The sequence below is a fragment of the Hyla sarda genome, chromosome 2 (genome assembly GCF_029499605.1).
Source record: "Hyla sarda isolate aHylSar1 chromosome 2, aHylSar1.hap1, whole genome shotgun sequence".
NCBI lineage: Eukaryota > Metazoa > Chordata > Amphibia > Anura > Hylidae > Hyla > Hyla sarda.
Genome location: NC_079190.1, coordinates 490,346,867 through 490,369,896, shown reverse-complemented (window position 1 = coordinate 490,369,896; position 23,030 = coordinate 490,346,867). Strand labels below are relative to the sequence as shown.

The window sequence follows — 23,030 nt, the reverse complement described above, 5'->3', positions numbered from 1 at the left end:
AACTACAATTCCCAGCATGCCCGGACAGCCTTTGGCTGTCCGGGCATGCTGGGAGTTGTAGTTTTGCAACAGCTGGAGGCACACTGGTTGGGAAACACTGCCATAGACAGACACATTGCTTTCTACTGAATAGGAAGGAAGTTAGCTACTTCCTACAGGTTCCTGATGCACAAGTAAAGTTTTGGTCAAAGACACCAGATTATGTTTTAGACTCGGGACTAGATTGACTTCCAGAAAGAGCTGAAATAGACTAGGAAAGCAAGGAATGTGTGAGTTTCAAGGATAGAAAGTCTATGATAGCTACTTCCTGTCTGCCATATTACCTTTCATGGGCAATATGGCTGACAGGAAGTAGCTATCAGATACTTCCTGTCCTAGAAACTGAAAGCAAGAGAAGAGAAGAGGTAGAGTACAGCTCCTGTACACAATAATCCAGACAGACAGATGTATTGATTTCTACTAAATACAAGTAGGAGGAGAAGTTAGCTACTTCCTACATGTCCCTGATGCACAAATAAAGTTTTGGTCAATGTCAGGGGCTGATGTTGCATGCTCAAAACTAGGTTCAGTTTGCTTACTGTGATGGACTACCGGGGAGATGAGATTAGACTAGGTAAGGCTAAGTTCACACGACAGTTGCGCTCCACTCAGACCAGACCGGACACCTGATGGACCCCATTCAAATTAATGGGATCCGATGGGACCCAGTAGTGTCAGTTGTGTTCAGACCTATTTAAGGTCCGTTCGGCACAAAAAAGGAGCCAAAGAGACCCTACATGGGTCGAATAACAACTGACACTGCCAGGTTCCAATGGATCCGACTGACTTGAATCGGGTCCGTTGGGTCCGTTTTCGGGAGGTTGAGCGGAGAAAAAAGACCGGGCATGTAGTATTTTTTACTCCGCTGAACTCGCGTCCTTGACTGGAGCACAACAGCCGTGCAAATCTAGCCTAAGAAATGAGTGGGCGAAAGAGATATTAGGCCCATGAAAGGTAATATGGCCGACAGGATGTAGGTACGTCTACTGCACACAACGATCCAGAAGCACAGTCAAGGTCAATTTTAACACAAATTGCGGCTACGGTGTATGTTTGCGCACACATCTACACAGTCAGGACTCTTACCTTGTATCCGCTGCACGTGAGTCCTGCATTTCTTTTTGCCAAAACACATTTCATTCGTAGGAAAAACGACCGTTCAATTTCATATTCTGCAACAAAAATAGAACTGCGGGTAACTGAGGTGTAACATTAAAAGAAGGTACACACAAGACTGCGGATGGTAGCAGTAAGGGGCTATTCACTCAGCAGAATTTCCGCCTCGAATTAAAGCCCATAGACTTCTATGGGATTCCGCACTCCCATTCACACTTCTGAATTTCCGCTTGCGGAAATTCAGAAGTGTGAATGGGAGTGCGGAATCCCATAGAAATCTATGGGCTTTAATTTGAGCAGAAATTCAGAAGTGTGAATGGGAGTGCAGAATCCCATAGAAGTCTATGGGCTTTAATTTGAGGCGGAATTCCGCAAGCGTGTGAATAGACCCTAAGGCTAAGTTCACACTACAGAATCTCTGGGCAGAATTTCTGCCGGAGATCGAGCCGGCGGCACTAGGACCGCATGGATTGCATTGCCGTCCCCAAAGATGGCAATGCATTTCTGGGTGGTTCTTTTGTGAGAACTGCTCAGAAAATGCATTGAAATCTATGAGGACGGCAATACAGTCCGCGCGGTCCTAGGGCCGCCATCTTGATCTCCGGCAGAAATTCTGCCCAGAGATTCCACAGTGAACCCAGCCTAAGTGTGAGGGAGTGGTGGTCCTAGACAAGCCATGCCAGAGAACAGGTGCAGTGCAGGAGAAGTCTTGGAAATGGGAACAACTGGCTAAGATGAGAGAGAAAGCCTAGACCGAGGAACTGGAATGGTGTAGGAAACATAAAGAAAGGCACAGATTGATAAATAAAAAACTTATTCTAGAAGAAACTGGTAGCCGGAGGCAGTAAAACCATAGAGACCACTGGATTGCAGCACGACTGGGGGACAGTATTCTTTTTGTTTTCTTGTCAAACTATACGGAAGGTTATGTTCATGTGGTAACCCAGTATGGGAGGTGTTACCCAGTACCCTTGCTGCCCGGTCAGGCAGCCTCCTGCAGTGTCCCCTGGTTACCATGTGATTTGTCATGTGATTGCTACCCAGGAGGTATCAGTGACCAGGTGACCTAGGGGTGACCAATGGTACCCCACCAGAGCCTCCCCCATACAACTGGATATGTCACGGATCTTCCCATGCATTGGCCCTACTCAATGGGACTATTGCGCATGCAGCTTTTCCCTTGGCTTTTCCAAGTGATATCCACAAGGATAAGTGGCACAAACAAAAAAAAAATCAGCTTTTCTAGTGCATGTGAACAGGGTTACATACACCTCATTCACATACATTGGAATGTGGGATGTTGGAATTGGATGAAGATATCTGGGGAGATTTATCAATTAGCCTGAAATCCTGATTGTCTGTTTTTTTTTCTATAGCAACCAATCACAGCTCAGCTTTCATATCTTAACAAGCTCTTGTAAAGTGAAAGCTGAGCTGTCATTGGTTATATGGGAAAAACCAGACAATTAGGGATTCAGGCTGATTGATAAATCTGGGCCATCAGCTCAGAAATGTGTGAACAGGGGCATACACAGAAAAATCTGCCTGGTTGCCGTTATCATGATGAACTGGAATAGAGCCGTGTAGCTTATGGTCTACAAGTGAACAGTTATTGTAGTCAAGGTCATTAGGCCCTGGATTAGTATCATAACAATGACATCCGTGAAGCTAGGACAGGCGAGACATTTCGCAATTTAACTGGATCCAACATAATTCCATATAAGTGGCCGGCTAAATAGAGGCTGTACGGAACAATAGAACTTTAGTTTTGGTAAAGCCGATCTGCAGAGCATACTCTGTTGGGCCGAGTTCCAATAATGAACTTCAAAGGGTCTTCAGAAGACAACCCAATAGAAGTTGACTCTAGAGCCGATTACTTGTATTTGGGACCTATTTCTTATCTAATGAAAAATGGAATCCAAATAGTTGATATAGGACTGTGAAGAGTAACCAGATGGGAGGCTTTTGATGAAGCAGAGCTATGAGAAACTCATCTATTACCAGAGGTTAGTCCAAATAGAAAGGCCCATGAAACAGACAATTCTGCCATGGGACGATTCTGCCAGATGGGTTACAAGGTGAATATGGTCATTTCTATGAATGGTTGTCCACCTAGTATGTGGCTTGAGTACAGAAGAATGAAAACTGCTGCTTTTTGGCATCTCTTTGGCTCTCTGGCTCATAGAGTGGGATTACGGGTAAAGACCCCCCCCCCCCCCCTACTATGATGGCCAAAGGTCTATTAGAGCTAATGGACTAGGGTTGTACGAAAGGACAAATGTTATTCGTGATTAATTCTGAATGACCAGAAATTCTTCTGCAATGTATGACACTCCCCAACAGGCGGTAAATGCCCTGCCTAACAAACACACATCATCATGTCAAGAAAACATGGACAATATTCAGATTTTATTAATACCATTTTTTTTTTTAATGATAAGCTGAGCGTCTTTCACTGTATTCTTACATGTGTAGCTCCCAATTTGTAGTTAGGTGTAGCAGCTATGAAAGGCTTCAGAGGGTTTTAGGTTTTGGGATTAGGAATAATTTAGGTAATTACGGCCTCTCAGTAAATAAGGAGGTATCCGCTTCCCATGTCACATTCAATATCCCTCAGTTATGGAGGTTAATGTAGTAATAATAGTCATTTTGTACATAATTTCTCTAAAGCTTTACCGGCTTCTCTCTCATTAGGAGGCAATATCTGGGGGATTCAGAGAACCTCACACTGAAGGTCACAAGTAATAATGCCTTCTCTGGGTTTCTACTCGGCAAAGCTATGAAATGCAAGAGCTTCTGTCTTGAACATTTTTTTTTTGTATGTTTTCGTGAGATCATGAAGATGCTGCTGGCCCTTTGTGCGGGTTATTTCCTTTACATAATAGCAAGAACTTCATCTACACGGCAGTGCCCTAACACAGACTGGGCCAGATGAACAATCAGGAGAGATTCTGCAGAATTCTATATGTTGTACATCTTGGAAAAACACTTCATTAAAAAATGTATCCCTTTTTGTAGAAATTATTGCTAATAAAAACGACCACTAGGTGTCCCTATATCATCCAGAACATAATCCTGTCCGTCTGCAGCATCATCTTTGTCCCAGCTGAAGCACAAGCATGGACAAACTCCAGTAAGTGAGGGTGAGACTAGCACTCCTCTGTGCTCACTCCTGTCCTATCAGACTGCAGCAGGGAGGAGGGGGTTACAGAACAGCCTGCAGTGATTGGATGAAAAGACCCAGCACGGCAGACTCAGGGAGGAAGATGAGTCATGCAGAGAGAGGACACATCCCCTTTTAAAGCCCAGAATGACAAACCTAGTGAGAAACAGAAAGAAGGTATTTGTGCGATAAATATAAGTGCTAGACACATATGTTCAGGATTAGGTACTGGAATATGACCGCTACGCTTTAAATAACAGGTATTTATTATAACATAACAGGTATTTATTATAACATTTTGGGTTTTCTTTTTTTCAGGACAAGTTGTACTTTAAATTGGTACTATTAGGATTCATTGTGATTACCTGTAATTGATATACTAATGTGTGTGTGAATATATATATATATATATATATATATATATATATTTTTTTTTTTTTTTTTTTTCCAAGTTGTTCATCATGTGGGACATGCAACATGTTAATTTTATAGCACAGGGCAGAATAGCACCCCAACACCAACCCATAATAATTGATACACCTAATAGTCTTTAGAATAGAATTTTCTGAAGTTAAAGAGTACCTGTCATCAAACCATATTTTCTAAATATTCCATAACTACTACTTTTTTTTCCAAGCTTAAAAAAAACCCTCTGTATCATACCTTTCCCCTTGCTCACATTGTGTGAGCTCCCTGCAGGAGAAAGTGGGTGTTCCCCAGCAGGCACGACATCACTAAAGCCTGTGAGAGCTGTACCTCGCCCTGCCCCGCACGCATTTCCTGAGTTTGGTCTCCTGCCAGGCTGGGAGGAGACCAGACTGACTGTTTGACTTGCGCAGGGAACAGAACAGAGCCACCTAGTGGAAGTTTTTTCAGTTACATTAAAAACATATAAAGGTTGAGAATTTTAACAGCAAGTAAAAAGCAAAGTGTCTTATAATTACATAAGGAACAATATAAAAAAAGTTTTGTTTGGTGACAAGTACTCTTTAAAATTTTCTGTTTCACTGAAACACAAGTGAGGATCTGCACCTCCATCCCCCTCCCTTTTCATACCTGACAGATTTTTTTTTTTTTGGGTGACTATGGAGACACATTTAGGAGAAATATTTTACTGTCTGTAGGCCATAGGCGCAAGTGTGAAACAGACTCTTAAAGGGGGAGATTTATCAAAACCTGTGGAGAGGCAAAGTTGTCCAGTTGCCCATAGCAACCAATCAGATCGCTTCTTTCATTCTTAACAAGGCCTATGAAAAATGAAAACAGTGATCTGATTGGTTGCTATGGGCAACTGGGCAACTTTGCCTCTCCACAGGTTTTGATAAATCTCCCCTGTGTTTCCTAACTAGGGTGCCTCCGACTGTTCAAAACTACAACTCCCAGCATGCCCGGACAGGTGTCATTAGAAACTACAATTGGTCCCGCAAAAAACAAGCCCTCATATGGGTCTGTAGGTGGAAAAAAAAGTTATGCCTCTTAAAATGTGAGGAGGAAAAAAATAAAAAAAGCAAAAATGTAATTTTCTGTGTCCTTAAAGGGGTACTCCGGTGGAAAACATTATTATTATTATATATTTTTTTTTTTTAATGAACTGGTGCAAGAAAGTTAAATAGATTTGTAAATGATTCTATTAAAAAATCTTTACCCTTCCAGTACTTTTAAGCAGTTGTATTCTACAGAGGAAACTTTTCTTTTTGAATTTCTTTTTTATCTTGTCCACAGTGCTCTCTGCTGACACCTGATGCCCATATCAGGAACTGTCCAGAGCAGCATAGGTTTGCTATGGGGATTATCTCCCGCTCTGGACAGTTCCTGATACGGGCATCAGAGAGCACTGTGGACAAGACAAAAAAGAAATTAAAAAAGAAAAGAATTTCCGCTGTAGCCTACAACTGCTTAAAAGTACTGGAAGGGTAAAGATTTTTTAATAGAAGTAATTTACAAATCTGTTTGACTTTCTGGCACCAGTTGATTTAAAAAAATAAAAATAAATTATAATAATATTTTCCACCGGAAATTCAAAAAGAAAAGTATTTCCTCTGTAGCATCATCAGGGAACTAATCATCAGATTTTACCCTATATAATGCTTGGTAAAGCGTTATATAGCGTAAAATTGTTGTCCTCACCATCCCCGGGGGACGCTCCTGCCCCCAGGGATGGTGAAGATGTGAAGTTATAAACTAGTCACCGCCCGCCGCCGTAAGTAGTCACCTGGGCGGGGAGCTCTTCTCATCTACTCCCGTTCTTCTGCCGGCAGCGACGCCCCCTCCGCTTGATTGATGGGCCGCGTCATTGTTCCGCTCACTGAACAGACGGAGCAGAGTGATGACGCGGCCCATCAATCAAGCGGAGGGGGGCATCGCTCCCGGCCGAAGAACGGGAGTAGATGAGAAGAGCTCCCCGCCCAGGTGACTACTTACGGCGGCGGCGGTGACTAGTTTATAACGTCCTATCTTCACCATCCCTGGGGGCAGGAGCGTCCCCCGGGAATGGTGAAAATAAAGATTTTACCCTATATAACGCTTTACCAAGCATTATATAGGGTAAAATCTGATGATTCAACACAAACGAATGTCCAGCACTAGGTATCTCACGGAGGGAATAAAGGTATAGAGAGGGTTAAAAAACACCCAAGAGGGGGAGATCTTAAAAAACACTTATTAAACAGGGAAACTTTCTGGATGTTTTGTTTGAAGACGATACATCCAGATGGATTGAATCGGAGATTGGATTTAATCACTGTTTACTAAATTTATAGTGTAAATATAATCTATCAACCTACTTAATATTTTAATAATAACAAAAATATATCAATAACAATATGAAGGCAACCATCCCAATGCATGTATCTCCACTATATCTCCTCGGTGTTTATCATTAAGAGTATATATACAATAAAGTAATGGACAGTAATGTGGATAAATTCCGGAGAGAATATCGGAGAAAATCCGGACCACATTTCCCAACGTATCTGATTTCTATCAGTCACGTGATTGTTCACAAATACTATTTCAATGTGTCTTTAGTATGAAGTCTTTATTCTATGACTAAGCGCATCTAAGCGCGAAACGCGTCAGAAAGACTACTTGTACATGTTTGTCCTGCGTAATTCCAATAAACGAAAAGATTTTATCCGCATACCTAGTGCTGGACATTCGTTTGTGTTGGATCTATTGTGGAAGCCGGGGCGGTGCCGGCGGGTCCGAGACACAGGTGTGCGCACAGCAGGAGTGAGCTGTATCTTGCTCGGATACTTCAAAATCTGATGATTGGTTCCCTTTAAAAGTACTGGAAGGGTAAAAAAAAAATTTTCTTGCCCAGGGTCCAATCAAAATTAAAGCCACCGGCCTATATTATGAGGAAGATTTATCAAAACCTGTCCAGGGGAAAAGTTGCCGGGTTGCCCATAGCAACCAATCAGATCGCTTCTTTCATTTTTGAAAAGTCCTGTGAAAAGTGAAAGTAGCGATCTGATTGGTTGCTATGGGCAACTGGACAACTTTTCCTCTGGACAGGTTTTGATAGATCAGTCTTTCCCAACCAGGGTGACTCCAGCTGTTGCAAAACTACAACTCCCAGCATGCCGGGACAGCCTTCGGCTGTCCGGGCATGCTGGGAGTTGTAGTTTTGCAACAGCTGGAGGCACCCTGGTTGGGAAAGACCGGTCTAGACTATGAAGCCTGTTACATTGGTTGCTATGGGCAACTGGACAACTTTTCCTCTGGACAGGTTTTGATAGATCAGTCTTTCCCAACCAGGGTGACTCCAGCTGTTGCAAAACTACAACTCCCAGCATGCCCGGACAGCCTTCGGCTGTCCGGGCATGCTGGGAGTTGTAGTTTTGCAACAGCTGGAGGCACCCTGGTTGGGAAAGACCGGTCTAGACTATGAAGCCTGTTACATTATAACAGATCAGCACTTTATGAAGTAACAGGATTTCGTCCTTGTAGCCCTTGTGTTCTATCTTGTGCGCCAATCTTAAGGGATCAAGCGGAGATTTCTGCATAAACCTCAATGCTGTATAGCCGATATCATATTGTTTCCAGGAGTCGCCGTTGTCTGTATAAATATTCATCATCCAGAAGGAACATGGCCGGGGGGCATATGGGGGAACAGAATGCGGGAAACATGAACTGTAATAAATGTATTAGGCCACTTATGGAAATTCTTAGCAATCCTTTTAACAACTATTCTGCGGTGACTAAATGTATGATAAGCGTCACCGGTCTGGGTAATGGTTACATCACCGCTCATGTACTACTTGTTACGGGAATATGCTACACAAGCCACAATTGTACAGGTTTTTATTTTATTTTATTTTTTATTTTTTTATTATTATTATTTTTTTTTTTTACTCCGTTTAATTCTGTTTAAAGGGGGTACTCCGGTAGAAAACAATTCTTTTTTTTTTTCTTTTTTTTTAATCAACCGGTGCCAGAAAGTTAAACAGATTTGTAATTGACTTCTATTAAAAAAAATCTTAACCCTTCCAGTACTTATCCGCTGCTATAGGCTCCCCAGGAAGTTGTGGAGTTCTTTTCAGCCTGACAGCAGTGCTCTCTGCCGACACCTCTGTCCATGTCAGGAACTGTCTGGAACAAGAGAGGTTTGCTATGCGGATTGGCTGACATGGACAGAGGTGTCAGCAGAGAGCACTGTGGTCAGACAGAAAAGAAAGAAAAAAAGAAAAAAAAAAAAGAAAAGAACTTCCTGTGGAGCATACAGCAGCTGAGAAGTACTGGAAGGATTACGTTTTTTTTTTTTTTTTTTTTTTATAGAAGAAATTTACAAATCTGTTTAACTTTCTGGCACCAGTTGATTAAAACAAAATTGTTTTCCACCGGAGTACCCCTTTAAAGAGGAATTCCACCTCAAATTCAAATAAATTGTTCCCTCCTGTATAGGCTGATAAAGTTGCATTTTATCCATTTTATCTATTTTATCTATTCCTACTGATTCCTAGTGTCAAATAAATTGGATAGCAAACAGTGTGGCAGCCATCATGGGTCTTAGAGAAGCACTCCAGGGTCCCCCCCCCCCCATATTGTGCACACTCACCGTCATTGGTCATGCAGTGCCCTCTGTTCAATTCCAGTGCAGCTGCATCTATGTGTTTTATTACTATAACTGGGTCATGTGATCACAAGTCTATCACACAGAAAATCACAGTGCTTAAAGGAGAACTGTAGTACAATATAATTTATATAACTTTTAACTTAAGTTATGGATCGCAGGGGTCCGACCGTTTGGCCCCTCCCCCCCCTCGCGATCTCCTGTTTGGGGATACATGGAGGGAGCGTGGAGGGATCTCTATGAGATACATGGAGGGGGTGTGTCGGCCGCTGCGTCATGCGGGAACGGAACGTCCCCTGCCAGTATGCTGCAAGGGGGCATTCCGATCCCGCATGATGCAGCCCCGTACAGGAGATGGCGGGGGTCCGATCGCCGTGCTCTATGACTTACCCCCTATCCGAAGGAATGCTTCTTTAATAGGTTTGTTACTGAGCTCGAACCATCAAGTCAAATTGTTCTCACTTTTTGTACTTTGGCCCTGCAAAGACATTGTGCCTCTCAATCATGTGACCCTGCAGTAAATTTTTAGCCATAGCAATGATGTCATTTGGAGCATGATGTCCTCGCTTAATTATTAGCCCATCGGGACACACGAATAAACAAGGCGCTGTGAGGAGCTGGTCGCTTTATGGATGGACACAATGGGGGAGATTTATCAAAAGCTGTGTAGAGGAAAAGATGACCAGTTGCCCATAGCAACCAATCAGATCGCTTCTTTCATTTTTGAGAGGCCCTTTTAAAAATGAAAGAAGCGATCTGATTGGTTGCTATGGGCAACTGGTCAACTTTTCCTCTGCTCAGGTTTTGATAAATCTCCTACCATGATTTTACAAAGTTTAGTCTTTTCCCCTGTTTATTAAAAATCGTAAACCCCCTCTAAACAGTGGTATATACCACTGCCGCAATTAAAGTTGATTGCAGCACCTAAAGTGGTTAAAATGAAGAGGCCGGTCCTTTGGTGGGGGGGCTGATCGGAACCTCCAAGGCGCATTTGCGGGGCCCTGATCCCGAGGGTCCCTACCTGTTATTGGGGCATACGATCTGATCTCTATGAAGGCTAGAAAAGCTGAGCGCTGATAAGACTGATCAATGCTGTGCTATGGCATAGAAATGTTCAGTGTTTGCAATTCCATGTAATAGTCTCCTATGGGGACAAAAAAAGTAGTAAAAAAATGTTTAAATTTTTTTTTTATAAATGTGAATAAGCCCCTTCCCTAATAAAGTTTGAATCGCCCCCTTTTCCCAGTTTTCAAATTAAAAAATGTAAGCAAAAATAAACATAAATACATGTGATATCGCCGCATGCAGAAATGTCCAAATTATTAAATATATAAGATTATTGAAATCGTTCGGTGACGAGTCCAGAATTGCTGATTTTTAGTCACTTCATATACCGGACAAAAATGAATAATAATCAATCAAAAAGTCCCATGAAAACAAAAATGGTAATGATAAAAACTACAGATCACTGCAAAAAAATAAGCCTCGTATAAGGAAAATCATTATAAGGGTCAGAAGAGGACAATTTTAAACATACTAATTTTCTTAAGTAAAATAAAACAAAACCTATATAAGTGTCGTAGTGACCTACAGAATGAAGATAGCGCATCATTTTAATCGTAAAGCGGACTGCGTAGAAATGAAAGGCTGGAATCGGAACTTCTGCGGCAGATGTTTCCACCAATGGGACTCTGCTGCAATGCAATTTCCAAGCAGAATTTTTCTGTGTGGAAATTCTGCCGTGTGAGCATAGTCTCATTGGAAAATAAGTGGCAAAATAAAAAAAAATTGTAATTTTTTGTGCCCACTGCCTAATAATGCAAACAGTAAAAATTTACCTGTGTTATAGGACCAAAAAACAAAACAAAAAAAAAGTATTATGGGCAGCTCTAGTGTGCTGTTTATACTCACCACCCCTATTCATACATGTAAGGGCCCATTCACACGGCAGAATTTCCAGCCACACATTCCATCCATGCAGGACCGGCTCTGCCTATAGGCAAAATAGGCAGGCGTCTAGAGCGCACTCTTGATGGGGGCGCCGCTCTACCCGCAGCATCTGAAGCACCCGCCCATCCAGAAAAACCCAGCCACCCCATTAGTAAGGAGATTATATGAAGAGTAGGTTTAGTACAGTGTGTCACTCCAGTAGTAAGGAGATTACACGAGGAGGGGGTTTGTTACAGTGTGTCACCCCAGTAGTAAGGATATTACATGAGGAGGAGGTTTGTTACAGTGTGTCACTCCAGTAGTAAGGAGATTACATGAGGAGGAGGTTTGTTACAGTGTGTCACTCCAGTAGTAAGGAGATTACACGAGGAGGGGGTTTGTTACAGTGTGTCACCCCAGTAGTAAGGAGATTACACGAGGAGGGGGTTTGTTACAGTGTGTCACCCCAGTAGTAAGGAGATTACACGAGGAGGGGGTTTGTTACAGTGTGTCACCCCAGTAGTAAGGAGATTACACGAGGAGGGGGTTTGTTACAGTGTGTCACCCCAGTAGTAAGGAGATTACATGGGGAGGAGGTTTGTTACAGTGTGTCACCCCAGTAGTAAGGAGATTACATGGGGAGGAGGTTTGTTACAGTGTGTCACCCCAGTAGTAAGGTGATTACATGAGGATGAGGTTTGTCACAGTGTGTCACCCCAGTAGTAAGGAGATTACATAAGGAGGAGGTTTGTTACAGTGTGTCACCCCAGTAGTAAGGAGATTACATGAGGGGGGGTTTGTTACAGTGTGTCACCCCAGTAGTAAGGAGATTACATGAGGAGGAGGTTTGTTACAGTGTATCACCCCAGTATTAAGGAGATTACATGAGGAGGAGGTTTGTTACAGTGTGTCACCCCAGTAGTAAGGAGATTACATGAGGAGGATGTTTGTTACAGTGTGTCACCCCAGTAGTAAGGTGATTACATGAGGAGGAGGTTTGTTACAGTGTGTCACCCCAGTAGTAAGGTGATTACATGAGGAGGAGGTTTGTTACAATGTGTCACCCCAGTAGTAAGGAGATTACATGAGGAGGAGGTTTGTTACAGTGTGTCACCCCAGTAGTAAGGAGATTACATGAGGAGGATGTTTGTTACAGTGTGTCACCCCAGTAATAAGGTGATTACATGAGGAGGAGGTTTGTTACAGTGTGTCACCCCAGTAGTAAGGAGATTACATGAGGAGGAGGTTTGTCACAGTGTGTCACCTCAGTAGTAAGGTAATTACATGAGGAGGAGGTTTGTTACAGTGTGTCACCCCAGTAGTAAGGTAATTACATGAGGAGGGGGTTTGTTACAGTGTGTCACCCCAGTAGTAAGGTAATTACATGAGGAGGGGGTTTGTTACAGTGTGTCACCCCAGTAGTAAGGTGGGGCATGTCAAAGGGTGGAGCCAATTGGCGGGGTCAAGGGGCGGCAAAATTAGCTTTTAGCTAGGGTGGCAAAAATCCTTGCACCTGGCCTGCATCCATAGCAGGCATCGGCAGAACAAGCAGGTGCTAGGACCGCTCGGAAATGCGCAGTCTCCATAGACAGCAATGTGGAAATTCCTACAAGAATCCTATTGAAAGCAATGGGAGTCTGCTGCAAAGCAATTTCCGAGCTGAATTTTTCTGTCGGATTCTGCTGGGAAATTCCGCTGTGTGAATAGGGCCTAATAGAAGAGTTGCTTTCATACTGATAGAACTTGAATTTTTAGTCTCTATAGCTGAACAGGAGAGGAACCCCCAATATCTCCCGAATGTTCAGACAGCATTACATGAACTGCAACCACCGAGGACTTCTTGTCCCTTTAATGTGGTGGGAGTAAATTATGGGGAAGAAACGTCTGTCTGCTGGAGAATGAGGAGTGCTATACGGGCGGATTGGATGCCTGAACTGGTAGAGGATGGAGAGATCAGAAATAATTTCTATCACGTTGTCCGCAAACCCAGGCAGCTGGTTTTAATATTTCATCTGGGGAGCCGGAGCCTTTGGAGCTTGTTGCGGCCTTTGATACACAGAAAGCCTCGCAACGTCTGGCCCCGTGTTTTATGTCCCCTTTGGTTTACACTATTCATAATGTTCAATCCTGCCACATGCAATATGTAAGGGTGATGGATTGGAAATGTCGTAGTTATAGGACGATGTGGCCATAAAGTAAGCTGTGTGAGGGGAAACGGATAGGTCATTGTGTAATCCTCAGCATCAGTGAGGACAATAATAACTACAGATCCTAAATAAAGAAATTCATCTGTTAAACTAACTCGTATGCAGAATCAGCAACGTTTTTATCTAATCTATAATTGAACAATATTTTTAATATTAGTTAAAGGGATATTTCCATTTTCTAAGAACGATCAGCATGAATATACCGTATTTTCCGGCATATAAGACGACCCCTAACTTTTACAGTTAAAATACAGAGTTTGGGATATACTTGCGATATAAGACTACCCCTCTACCGCGATGTACGGTACCTTACCAGTGATTGGCTGGTTGCTGTATACAAAGCCCTCCCTGTCTCCTAGACTATCAGAGCGGTACATGCCTCTTTCACCCGTCTGGCCCGCCCTTGTATCCTATTACCGTACCTCCTTCTCCGCCTCTCTGATCTCGCAAATTTACACCAGCGCCGCCTGTCAGATTTTGCACATGCGCACCTGCGCTGCCTCTCAGATATTGCACATGCGCGCCGCTTTACTGCAGTCCTCAGGAGCGAGATCTGAGACGCAGAGAAAGAGGTACGGTAATAGGATACATACAAGCGCGGGCCGGACGGTTGAAAGATGCGTGTTTTTCTGGGCACAGCACCGCTCTCTCTCTATCCATACCCCGGGTGCCCTGCTCTCTCTCTATCCATACCCCGGGTGCCCTGCTCTATCTCTATCCATACCCCGGGTGCCCTGCTCTATCTCTATCCATACCCCGGGTGCCCTGCTCTATCTCTATCCATACCCCGGGTGCCCTGCTCTATCTCTATCCATACCCCGGGTGCCCTGCTCTATCTCTATCCATACCCCGGGTGCCCTGCTCTATCTCTATCCATACCCCGGGTGCCCTGCTCTATCTCTATCCATACCCTGGGTGCCCTGCTCTATCTCTATCCATACCCTGGGTGCCCTCCTCTATCTCTATCAATACCCCGGGTGCCCTGCTCTCTCTCTATTCATACCCTGGGTGCCCTGCTCTATCTCTATCCATACCCTGGGTGCCCTGCTCTCTTTCTATTCATACCCCGGGTGAAGGTGGGGGCCAGAGCATTCAGCAGGAAGACTCAAGGTGCCAATCCAGAGATCGGGGATGGTCCCAAAGGTCGGACCAGAGCCCAGCCATCCCCCCACACACACACATTCAGACACTTATTCTCTATCCTGTCGATAGGCAACATTTTTTGGAGCCTGAAATACCCCTTTAATTGCAGCACCTAATAAGAAGCTTGGGGCAGGGGAGGGGGGTTGGGGCTAATATAAAAAAAAACAAAAAAAAAAACACACACTTACTTACCCCTGGTCCCCCGTTGCACCTCTCCACTGCTCATCTTATCTGTTTGGGAACTGCAAGGGCCCTATGACTCCGCACACGCCAAGCGCTATACATACAGTGCATAGTGAAAGTATTTGGCCCCCTTGAACTTTTCGACCTTTTGCCACATTTCAGGCTTCAAACATAAAGATATTAAACTGTAATTTTTTGTGAAGAATCAACAACAGGTGGGACACAATCATAAAGTGGAACGGAATTTATTGGATATTTCAAATTTTGTTAACAAATAAAAAACTGAAAAATTGGGCGTGCAAAATTATTCAGCCCCTTTACTTTCAGTGCAGCAAACTCTCTCCAGAAGTTCAGTGAGGATCTCTGAATGATCTAATGTTGACCTAAATGACTAATGATGATAAATATAATTCACCTGTGTGTAATCAAGTCTCCGTATAAATGCACCGGCACTGTGATAGTCTCAGAGGTCCATTTAAAGTGCAGAGAGCATCATGAAGAACAAGGAACACACCAGGCAGGTCCGAGATACTGTTGTGGAGAAGTTTAAAGCCGGATTTGGATACAAAAAGATTTCCCAAGCTTTAAACATCCCAAGGAGCCTGTGCAAGCGATAATATTGAAATGGAAGGAGTATCAGACCACTGCAAATCTACGAAGACCTGGCCGTCCCTCTAAACTTTCAGCTCATACAAGGAGAAGACTGATCAGAGATGCAGCCAAGAGGCCCATGATCCCTCTGGATGAACAGCAGAGATCTACAGCTGAGGTGGGAGACTCTGTCCACAGGACAACAATCAGTCGTATATTGCACAAATCTGACCTTTATGGAAGAGAGGCAAGAAGGAAGCCATTTCTTAAAGATATCCATAAAAAGTGTTGTTTAAAGTTTGCCACAAGCCACCTGGGAGACACCAAACATGTGGAAGAAGGTGCTCTGGTCAGATGAAACCAAAATCAAACTTTTTGGCAACAATGCAAAATGTTATGTTTGGTGTAAAAGCAACACAGCTCATCACCCTGAACACCCCCCCCCCCCCCCCCCCCCACACTGTCAAACATGGTGGTGGCAGCATCATGGTTTGGGCTTTTCTTCAGCAGGGGCAGGGAAGATGGTTAAAATTGATGGGAAGATGGATGGAGCCAAATACAGGACCATTCTGGAAGAAAAACTGATGGAGTCTGCAAAAGACCTGAGACTGAGACGGAGATTTGTCTTCCAACAAGACAATGATCCAAAACATAAAGCAAAATCTACAATGGAATGGTTCAAAAGTAAACATATCCAGGTATTAGAATGGCCAAGTCCAAGTCCAGACCTGAATCCAATTGTGAATCGGTGGAAAGAACTGAAAACCGCTGTTCACAAACGCTCTCCATCCAACCTCACTGAGCTCCAGCTGTTCACAAACGCTCTGCATCCAATCTCACTGAGCTCCAGCTGTTCACAAACGCTCTGCATCCAACCTCACTGAGCTCCAGCTGTTCACAAACGCTCTCCACCCAACCTCACTGAGCTCCAGCTGTTCACAAACGCTCTCCATCCAACCTCACTGAGCTCCAGCTGTTCACAAACGCTCTCCATCCAACCTCACTGAGCTCCAGCTGTTCACAAACGCTCTCCATCCAACCTCACTGAGCTCCAGCTGTTCACAAACGCTCTCCATCCAACCTCACTGAGCTCCAGCTGTTCACAAACGCTCCATCCAACCTCACTGAGCTCCAGCTGTTCACAAACGCTCTCCATCCAACCTCACTGAGCTCCAGCTGTTCACAAACACTCTCCATCCAACCTCACTGAGCTCCAGCTGTTCACAAACACTCTCCATCCAACCTCACTGAGCTCCAGCTGTTCACAAACGCTCCATCCAACCTCACTGAGCTCCAGCTGTTCACAAACACTCTCCATCCAACCTCACTGAGCTCCAGCTGTTCACAAACGCTCTGCATCCAACCTCACTGAGCTCCAGCTGTTCACAAACGCTCTCCATCCAACCTCACTGAGCTCCAGCTGTTCACAAACGCTCTCCATCCAACCTCACTGAGCTCCAGCTGTTCACAAACGCTCTCCATCCAACCTCACTGAGCTCCAGCTGTTCACAAACGCTCTCCATCCAACCTCACTGAGCTCCAGCTGTTCACAAACGCTCTCCATCCAACCTCACTGAGCTCCAGCTGTTCACAAACGCTCTGCATCCAACCTCACTGAGCTCCAGCTGGAGGAGCAAGGAGAAATGGGCAAAAATTTCAGTCTCTCAATGTGCAAAACTGATAGAGACCTACCCCAAGCGACTTACAGCTGTAATCGCAGCAAAAGGTGGCGCTATAAAGTATTAACTTAAAGGGGCTGAATAATTTTGCACGCCCAATTATTCAGTTTTTTATTTGTTAAAAAAGTTTCAAATATCCAATAAATTTCCTTCCACTTCATGATTGTGTCCCACTTGTTGTTGATTCTTCACAATAAAATTACAGTTTTATATCTTTATGTTTGAAGCCTGAAATGTGGCAAAAGGTCGAAAAGTTCAAGTGGGCCGAATACTTTCACTATGCACTGTATTATATTATGATTTTTATGAACAATACATTTTAAATATATAACCGTGAGAACTCAGTATACTCAGTATTAACTCCTGGGGTGTCAACAAGTAACCTCGGCTATATATAGGGCAAGTGAGCTGTACCCAACATTTACTTGATGTTTCTTTTTTATTCCCCCCCCCCCCCCCCCCCATTGTAGAATACCCCTTTAAACAAACTCTTGTCCTTTCCAATTGCTCTGAAATTTTTTTATTGAAAGAGAAGTATTAATAGGGCAGAAAAATGTAACATTTTCAAAATGGTGGACAGTCCAAAAGTGACCTTTTTAGTTGTCTTGTGGTATGGTCTTGTTATGGTGTCTGTGAAGCGAGGCAGTCCATGAGTACTAAATAGTGAGCAGAACTTAAAGGGGTACTCTGCTGCTCAGCGTTTGGAACAAACTGTTCCGAACGCTGGAGCCGATGCCGGGAGCTCTTGACGTTATAACCCCGCCCACTTATGATGTCACACCCCGCCCCCTCAATGCAAGTCTATGGGAGGGGGCGTGACTGCTGTCACGCCCCCTCCCATAGACTTGCATTGATGGGGGCGGGCTGTGATGTCATGAGGGGGCGGGGCTATGACTTCAACGAGCTCCCGGCTTCAGCGGTCGGAACAGTTTGTTCCAAACGCTGAGCAGCGGAGTACCCATTGGAGTACCCATTTAAAGTGAATGTTTTGCCTAGACTACTAATCAGAGCCAGAAACTGAAATATGTTCTTTTTTCTAATCTGTTTGCATTTTCTGATTGTTATTTTTTAATTTAACCTTTTAGTATTTTTTTATTTATGTTATGGGGGCAACCATCTTGCCTGGGCTGTTTTTAACAGAATGTATATGCTTCATGGCAAGCCCCTTTGATATAAGCAATAGACTGGAGCACACCTTATTCACTAGAATGGGAACATTTTCTGGGCCTGCTCTGCTCCTGTCTGTGATGATAAGGAGGACAATGCTGGAAAGTGATCTGTACAGAACAGGAAGCCTCACCTTAAAGGGGTGCTCCAGTGGAATTTTTTTTTTTTTTTTAAATCAACTGGTGCCAGAAAGTTAAACAGATTTGTAAATGACTGCTATTAAAAAATCTTTACCCTTCCAGTACTTTTTAGCAGCTGTATGCTACAGAGGAAATTCTTTTCTTTTTGGATTTCTTTTTTTGTCTTGTCCACAGTGCTCTCTGCTGACACCTGATGCCCGTATCAGGAACTGTCCATAGCAGGAGAAACTCCCCATTGCAAATCTATGCTGCTCTGGACAGTTCCTGACACGGACAGAGGTGTCAGCAGAGAGCACTGTGGACAAGACAGAAAAGAAATTAAAAAAGAAAAGAATTTCCTCTGTAGCATACAGCTGCTAAAAAGTACTGGAAGCATAAAGATTTTTTAATAGAAGTAATTTAATAGAATCATTTACAAATCTGTTTAACTTTATGGCACCAGTTGATTTAAAAAAAAAATGTTTTCCACCAGAGAACCCCTTTAATATTAGGCCTAGCGACAGAATGGAAACTGCAAGATTTCAGGATTCATTTATAATATACTGTATATAGTAAAATGGAAATAAGGTTCCGCCTTCAATCTTCACTGGAAGCCCAGGACTGCTGCTGGCTATCCCTGTGTATATGATCATCGGAGAATACGCAGCATATTTCCTGCTGCGCAGAAGATTTTGCGCAGTGTGAAATACACTGCATAAGCGGTAGGTGGGAACGTACCCTAAGCATTAGCAAATCCCCATAGCGAACCTCTCCTACTCTGGACAGTTCCTGACATGGACAAAGGTGTCAGCAGAGAGCACTGTGGTCAGACTGGAAAGAACTACACAACTTCCTCTGGAGCATACAGCAGCTGATAAGTACTGGAAGGATTAAGATTTTATATAGAAGTAATTTACAAATCTGTATAACTTTCTGGCACCAGTTGATTAAAAAAAAATATATATATGTATGCGGAGTACTCCTTTAAGGGCTTCTGTACAGATTTCTATAACATTTGGCATGTTCCCCGCATACAACACAGCTGCTTGCCGCATACAATGTGCTTTTTCTTGGTTAGCAGGTCTTTCCAAGATTGTCTTTAAGTCACATCCAGATCTCCAGAATCTCAGCCAAAATGTTGTCCTATCAGCTTTGGAATTACAATGAGCTGTTTGACTAAGAAAATAAAAAACGATGGCCTATGATAAACATTCCAGTCAGACAATCTGATGCTAGTAACACAATGAGGCTTGCATTTCTAATCCCCGCGGACACTGAATGGTTAATGATCTAAAATAGTTACTGCGCAAAGAAAATCCACAGGTGCAGAATTTACAAATCCGTGAGGAATAATGAAGATGAGTACAATGATCCTGAAATAAAGGATGGAGCTTTATACCATGACATAACTGCTAGTGAGTATTTACAGTCAAAGAGTATCGCCTTAGAATTAAAGGGGAAGGACATGCAAGACTGCCCACTTATCCTCGGTTTACCTCTGACTATGATCAGGTGTCCATGAGATCTACCATGACTATATATTGAATCTACTGCTGTCTGATGTTTTACCTATATATTACGATGACAGCTCTCTCATTCATTAAAAAGTACATGTTGTCCCAGCCCTGCCCTCTATCTTTCACCATTCCTGCCAAGTTATGTGATCTATCAATGAGCGAACGGAACCCCTAGAACCCAAGTTCGGTCAGAAGTTTGCTAAAAGTTTGGTTCGGTCTAGATAAAGGTGATGTCAAAGCCACTATAAAGGCCCATGCACATAGCTTCAGCAGCCATTATAGAGATAGAAGTTGTTAGGTGAAGATCTCTGTGAGGGACTCAAAGCAGTGAACAACACAGATAGGAGTAGGACCACACATACAGTATCTCCCATAAGTGAGTCCACTCCTCACATTATATACAGCATCTTCCATAAGTGAGTCCACTCCTCACATTATATATACAGTATCTCCCATAAGTGAGTCCACCCCTCACATTATATATACAGTATATCCCATAAGTGAGTCCACCCTTTACAATATATACAGCATCTTCCATAAGTGAGTCCACCCCTCACATTATATACAGTATATCCCATAAGTGAGTCCACCCCTCACATTATATATACAGTATATCCCATAAGTGAGTCTATATATACAGTATATCCCATAAGTGAGTCCACCCCTCACATTATATATACAGTATATCCTATAAGGGAGTCCACCCCTCACATTATACATACAGTATCTCCCATAAGTCAGTCCACCCCTCACATTATATATACAGTATATCCCATAAGTGAGTCCACCCTTCACAATATATACAGCATCTTCCATAAGTGAGTCCACCCCTCACATTATATACAGTATATCCCATAAGTGAGTCCACCCCTCACATTATATATACAGTATATCCCATAAGTGAGTCTATATATACAGTATATCCCATAAGTGAGTCCATCCCTCACATTATATATACAGTATATCCCATAAGTGAGTCCATCCCTCACATTATATACAGTATCTCCCATAAGTGAGTCCACCCCTCACATTATATATACAGTATCTCCCATAAGTGAGTCCACCCCTCACATTATATATACAGTATATCCTATAAGGGAGTCCACCCCTCACATTATACATACAGTATCTCCCATAAGTGAGTCCACCCCTCACATTATATATACAGTATATCCTATAAGGGAGTCCACCCCTCACATTATATACAGTATATCCCATAAGTGAGTCCACCCCTCACATTATATATACAGTGTATCCAATAAGTGACTCCACCCCTCACATTATATATACAGTATATCCCATAAGTGAGTCCACCCCTCACATTATATATACAGTATATCCCATAAGTGAGTCCATCCCTCACATTATATACAGTATCTCCCATAAGTGAGTCCACCCCTCACATTATATACAGTATATCCCATAAGTGAGTCCACCCCTCACATTATATATACAGTATCTCCCATAAGTGAGTCCACCCCTCACATTATATATACAGTATATCCTATAAGGGAGTCCACCCCTCACATTATACATACAGTATCTCCCATAAGTGAGTCCACCCCTCACATTATATATACAGTATATCCCATAAGTGACTCCACCCCTCACATTATATATACAGTATCTCCCATAAGTGAGTCCACTCCTCACATTATATATACAGTATCTCCCATAAGTGAGTCCACCCCTCACATTATATACAGTATATCCCATAAGTGAGTCCACCCCTCACATTATATATACAGTATATCCCATAAGTGAGTCCACCCCTCACATTATATATAGTATCTCCCATAAGTGAGTCCACCCCTCACATTATATACAGTATCTCCCATAAGTGACTCCACCCCTCACATTACATATACAGTATCTCCCATAAGTGACTCCACCCCTCACATTATATATACAGTATATCCCATAAGTGACTCCACCCCTCACATTATATACAATATCTCCCATAAGTGAGTCCACCCCTCACATTATATACAATATCTCCCATAAGTGACTCCACCCCTCACATTATATACAGTATCTCCCATAAGTGAGTCCACCCCTCACATTATACATACAGTATCTCCCATAAGTGAGTCCACCCCTCACATTATATACAGTATATCCTATAAGGGAGTCCACCCCTCACATTATATATACAGTATCTCCCATAAGTGACTCCACCCCTCACATTATATATACAGTATATCCCATAAGTGACTCCACCCCTCACATTATATATACAGTATATCCCATAAGTGAGTCCACCCCTCACATTATATACAATATCTCCCATAAGTGAGTCCACCCCTCACATTATATACAATATCTCCCATAAGTGACTCCACCCTCACATTATATATACAGTATATCCCATAAGTGAGTCCACCCCTCACATTATATATACAGTATATCCCATAAGTGAGTCCACCCCTCACATTATATATACAGTATCTCCCATAAGTGACTCCACCCCTCACATTATACATACAGTATCTCCCATAAGTGACTCCACCCCTCACATTATATATACAGTATCTCCCATAAGTGAGTCCATCCCTCACATTATATATACAGTATCTCCCATAAGTGAGTCCACCCCTCACATTATACATACAGTATCTCCCATAAGTGACTCCACCCCTCACATTATATATACAGTATCTCCCATAAGTGAGTCCACTCCTCACATTATATATACAGTATCTCCCATAAGTGAGTCCACTCCTCACATTATATATACAGTATCTCCCATAAGTGAGTCCACCCCTCACATTATATACAGTATCTCCCATAAGTGAGTCCACCTCTCACATTATATATATAGTATCTCCCATAAGTGAGTCCACCCCTCACATTATATATACAGTATATCCCATAAGTGAGTCCACCCCTGACATTATATATACAGTATCTCCCATGAGTGAGTCCACCCCTCACATTATATATACAGTATATCCCATAAGTGAGTCCACTCCTCACATTATACAGTATCTCCCATAAGTGAGTCCACCCCTCACATTATACAGTATCTCCCATGAGTGAGTCCACCCCTCACATTATATATACAGTATCTCCCATAAGTGAGTCCATCCCTCACATTATATAT

The 23,030-nt window shown here is 42.9% G+C and overlaps 1 protein-coding gene across 5 annotated transcripts in view; it reads right to left on the bottom strand.

The window, feature by feature from the left end:
• The window catches only part of SIM2 (SIM bHLH transcription factor 2), a 158,019-nt gene that overhangs the window by 18,953 nt on the left and 116,036 nt on the right, over positions 1-23,030 (bottom strand). For all 5 annotated transcript variants that reach the window (XM_056559613.1, XM_056559615.1, XM_056559614.1 and 2 more), the window contains one exon: positions 1,126-1,211. In XM_056559613.1, coding sequence (XP_056415588.1) covers positions 1,126-1,211 — 86 coding nt within the window. The remainder of the gene's footprint in view (positions 1-1,125; positions 1,212-23,030) is intronic.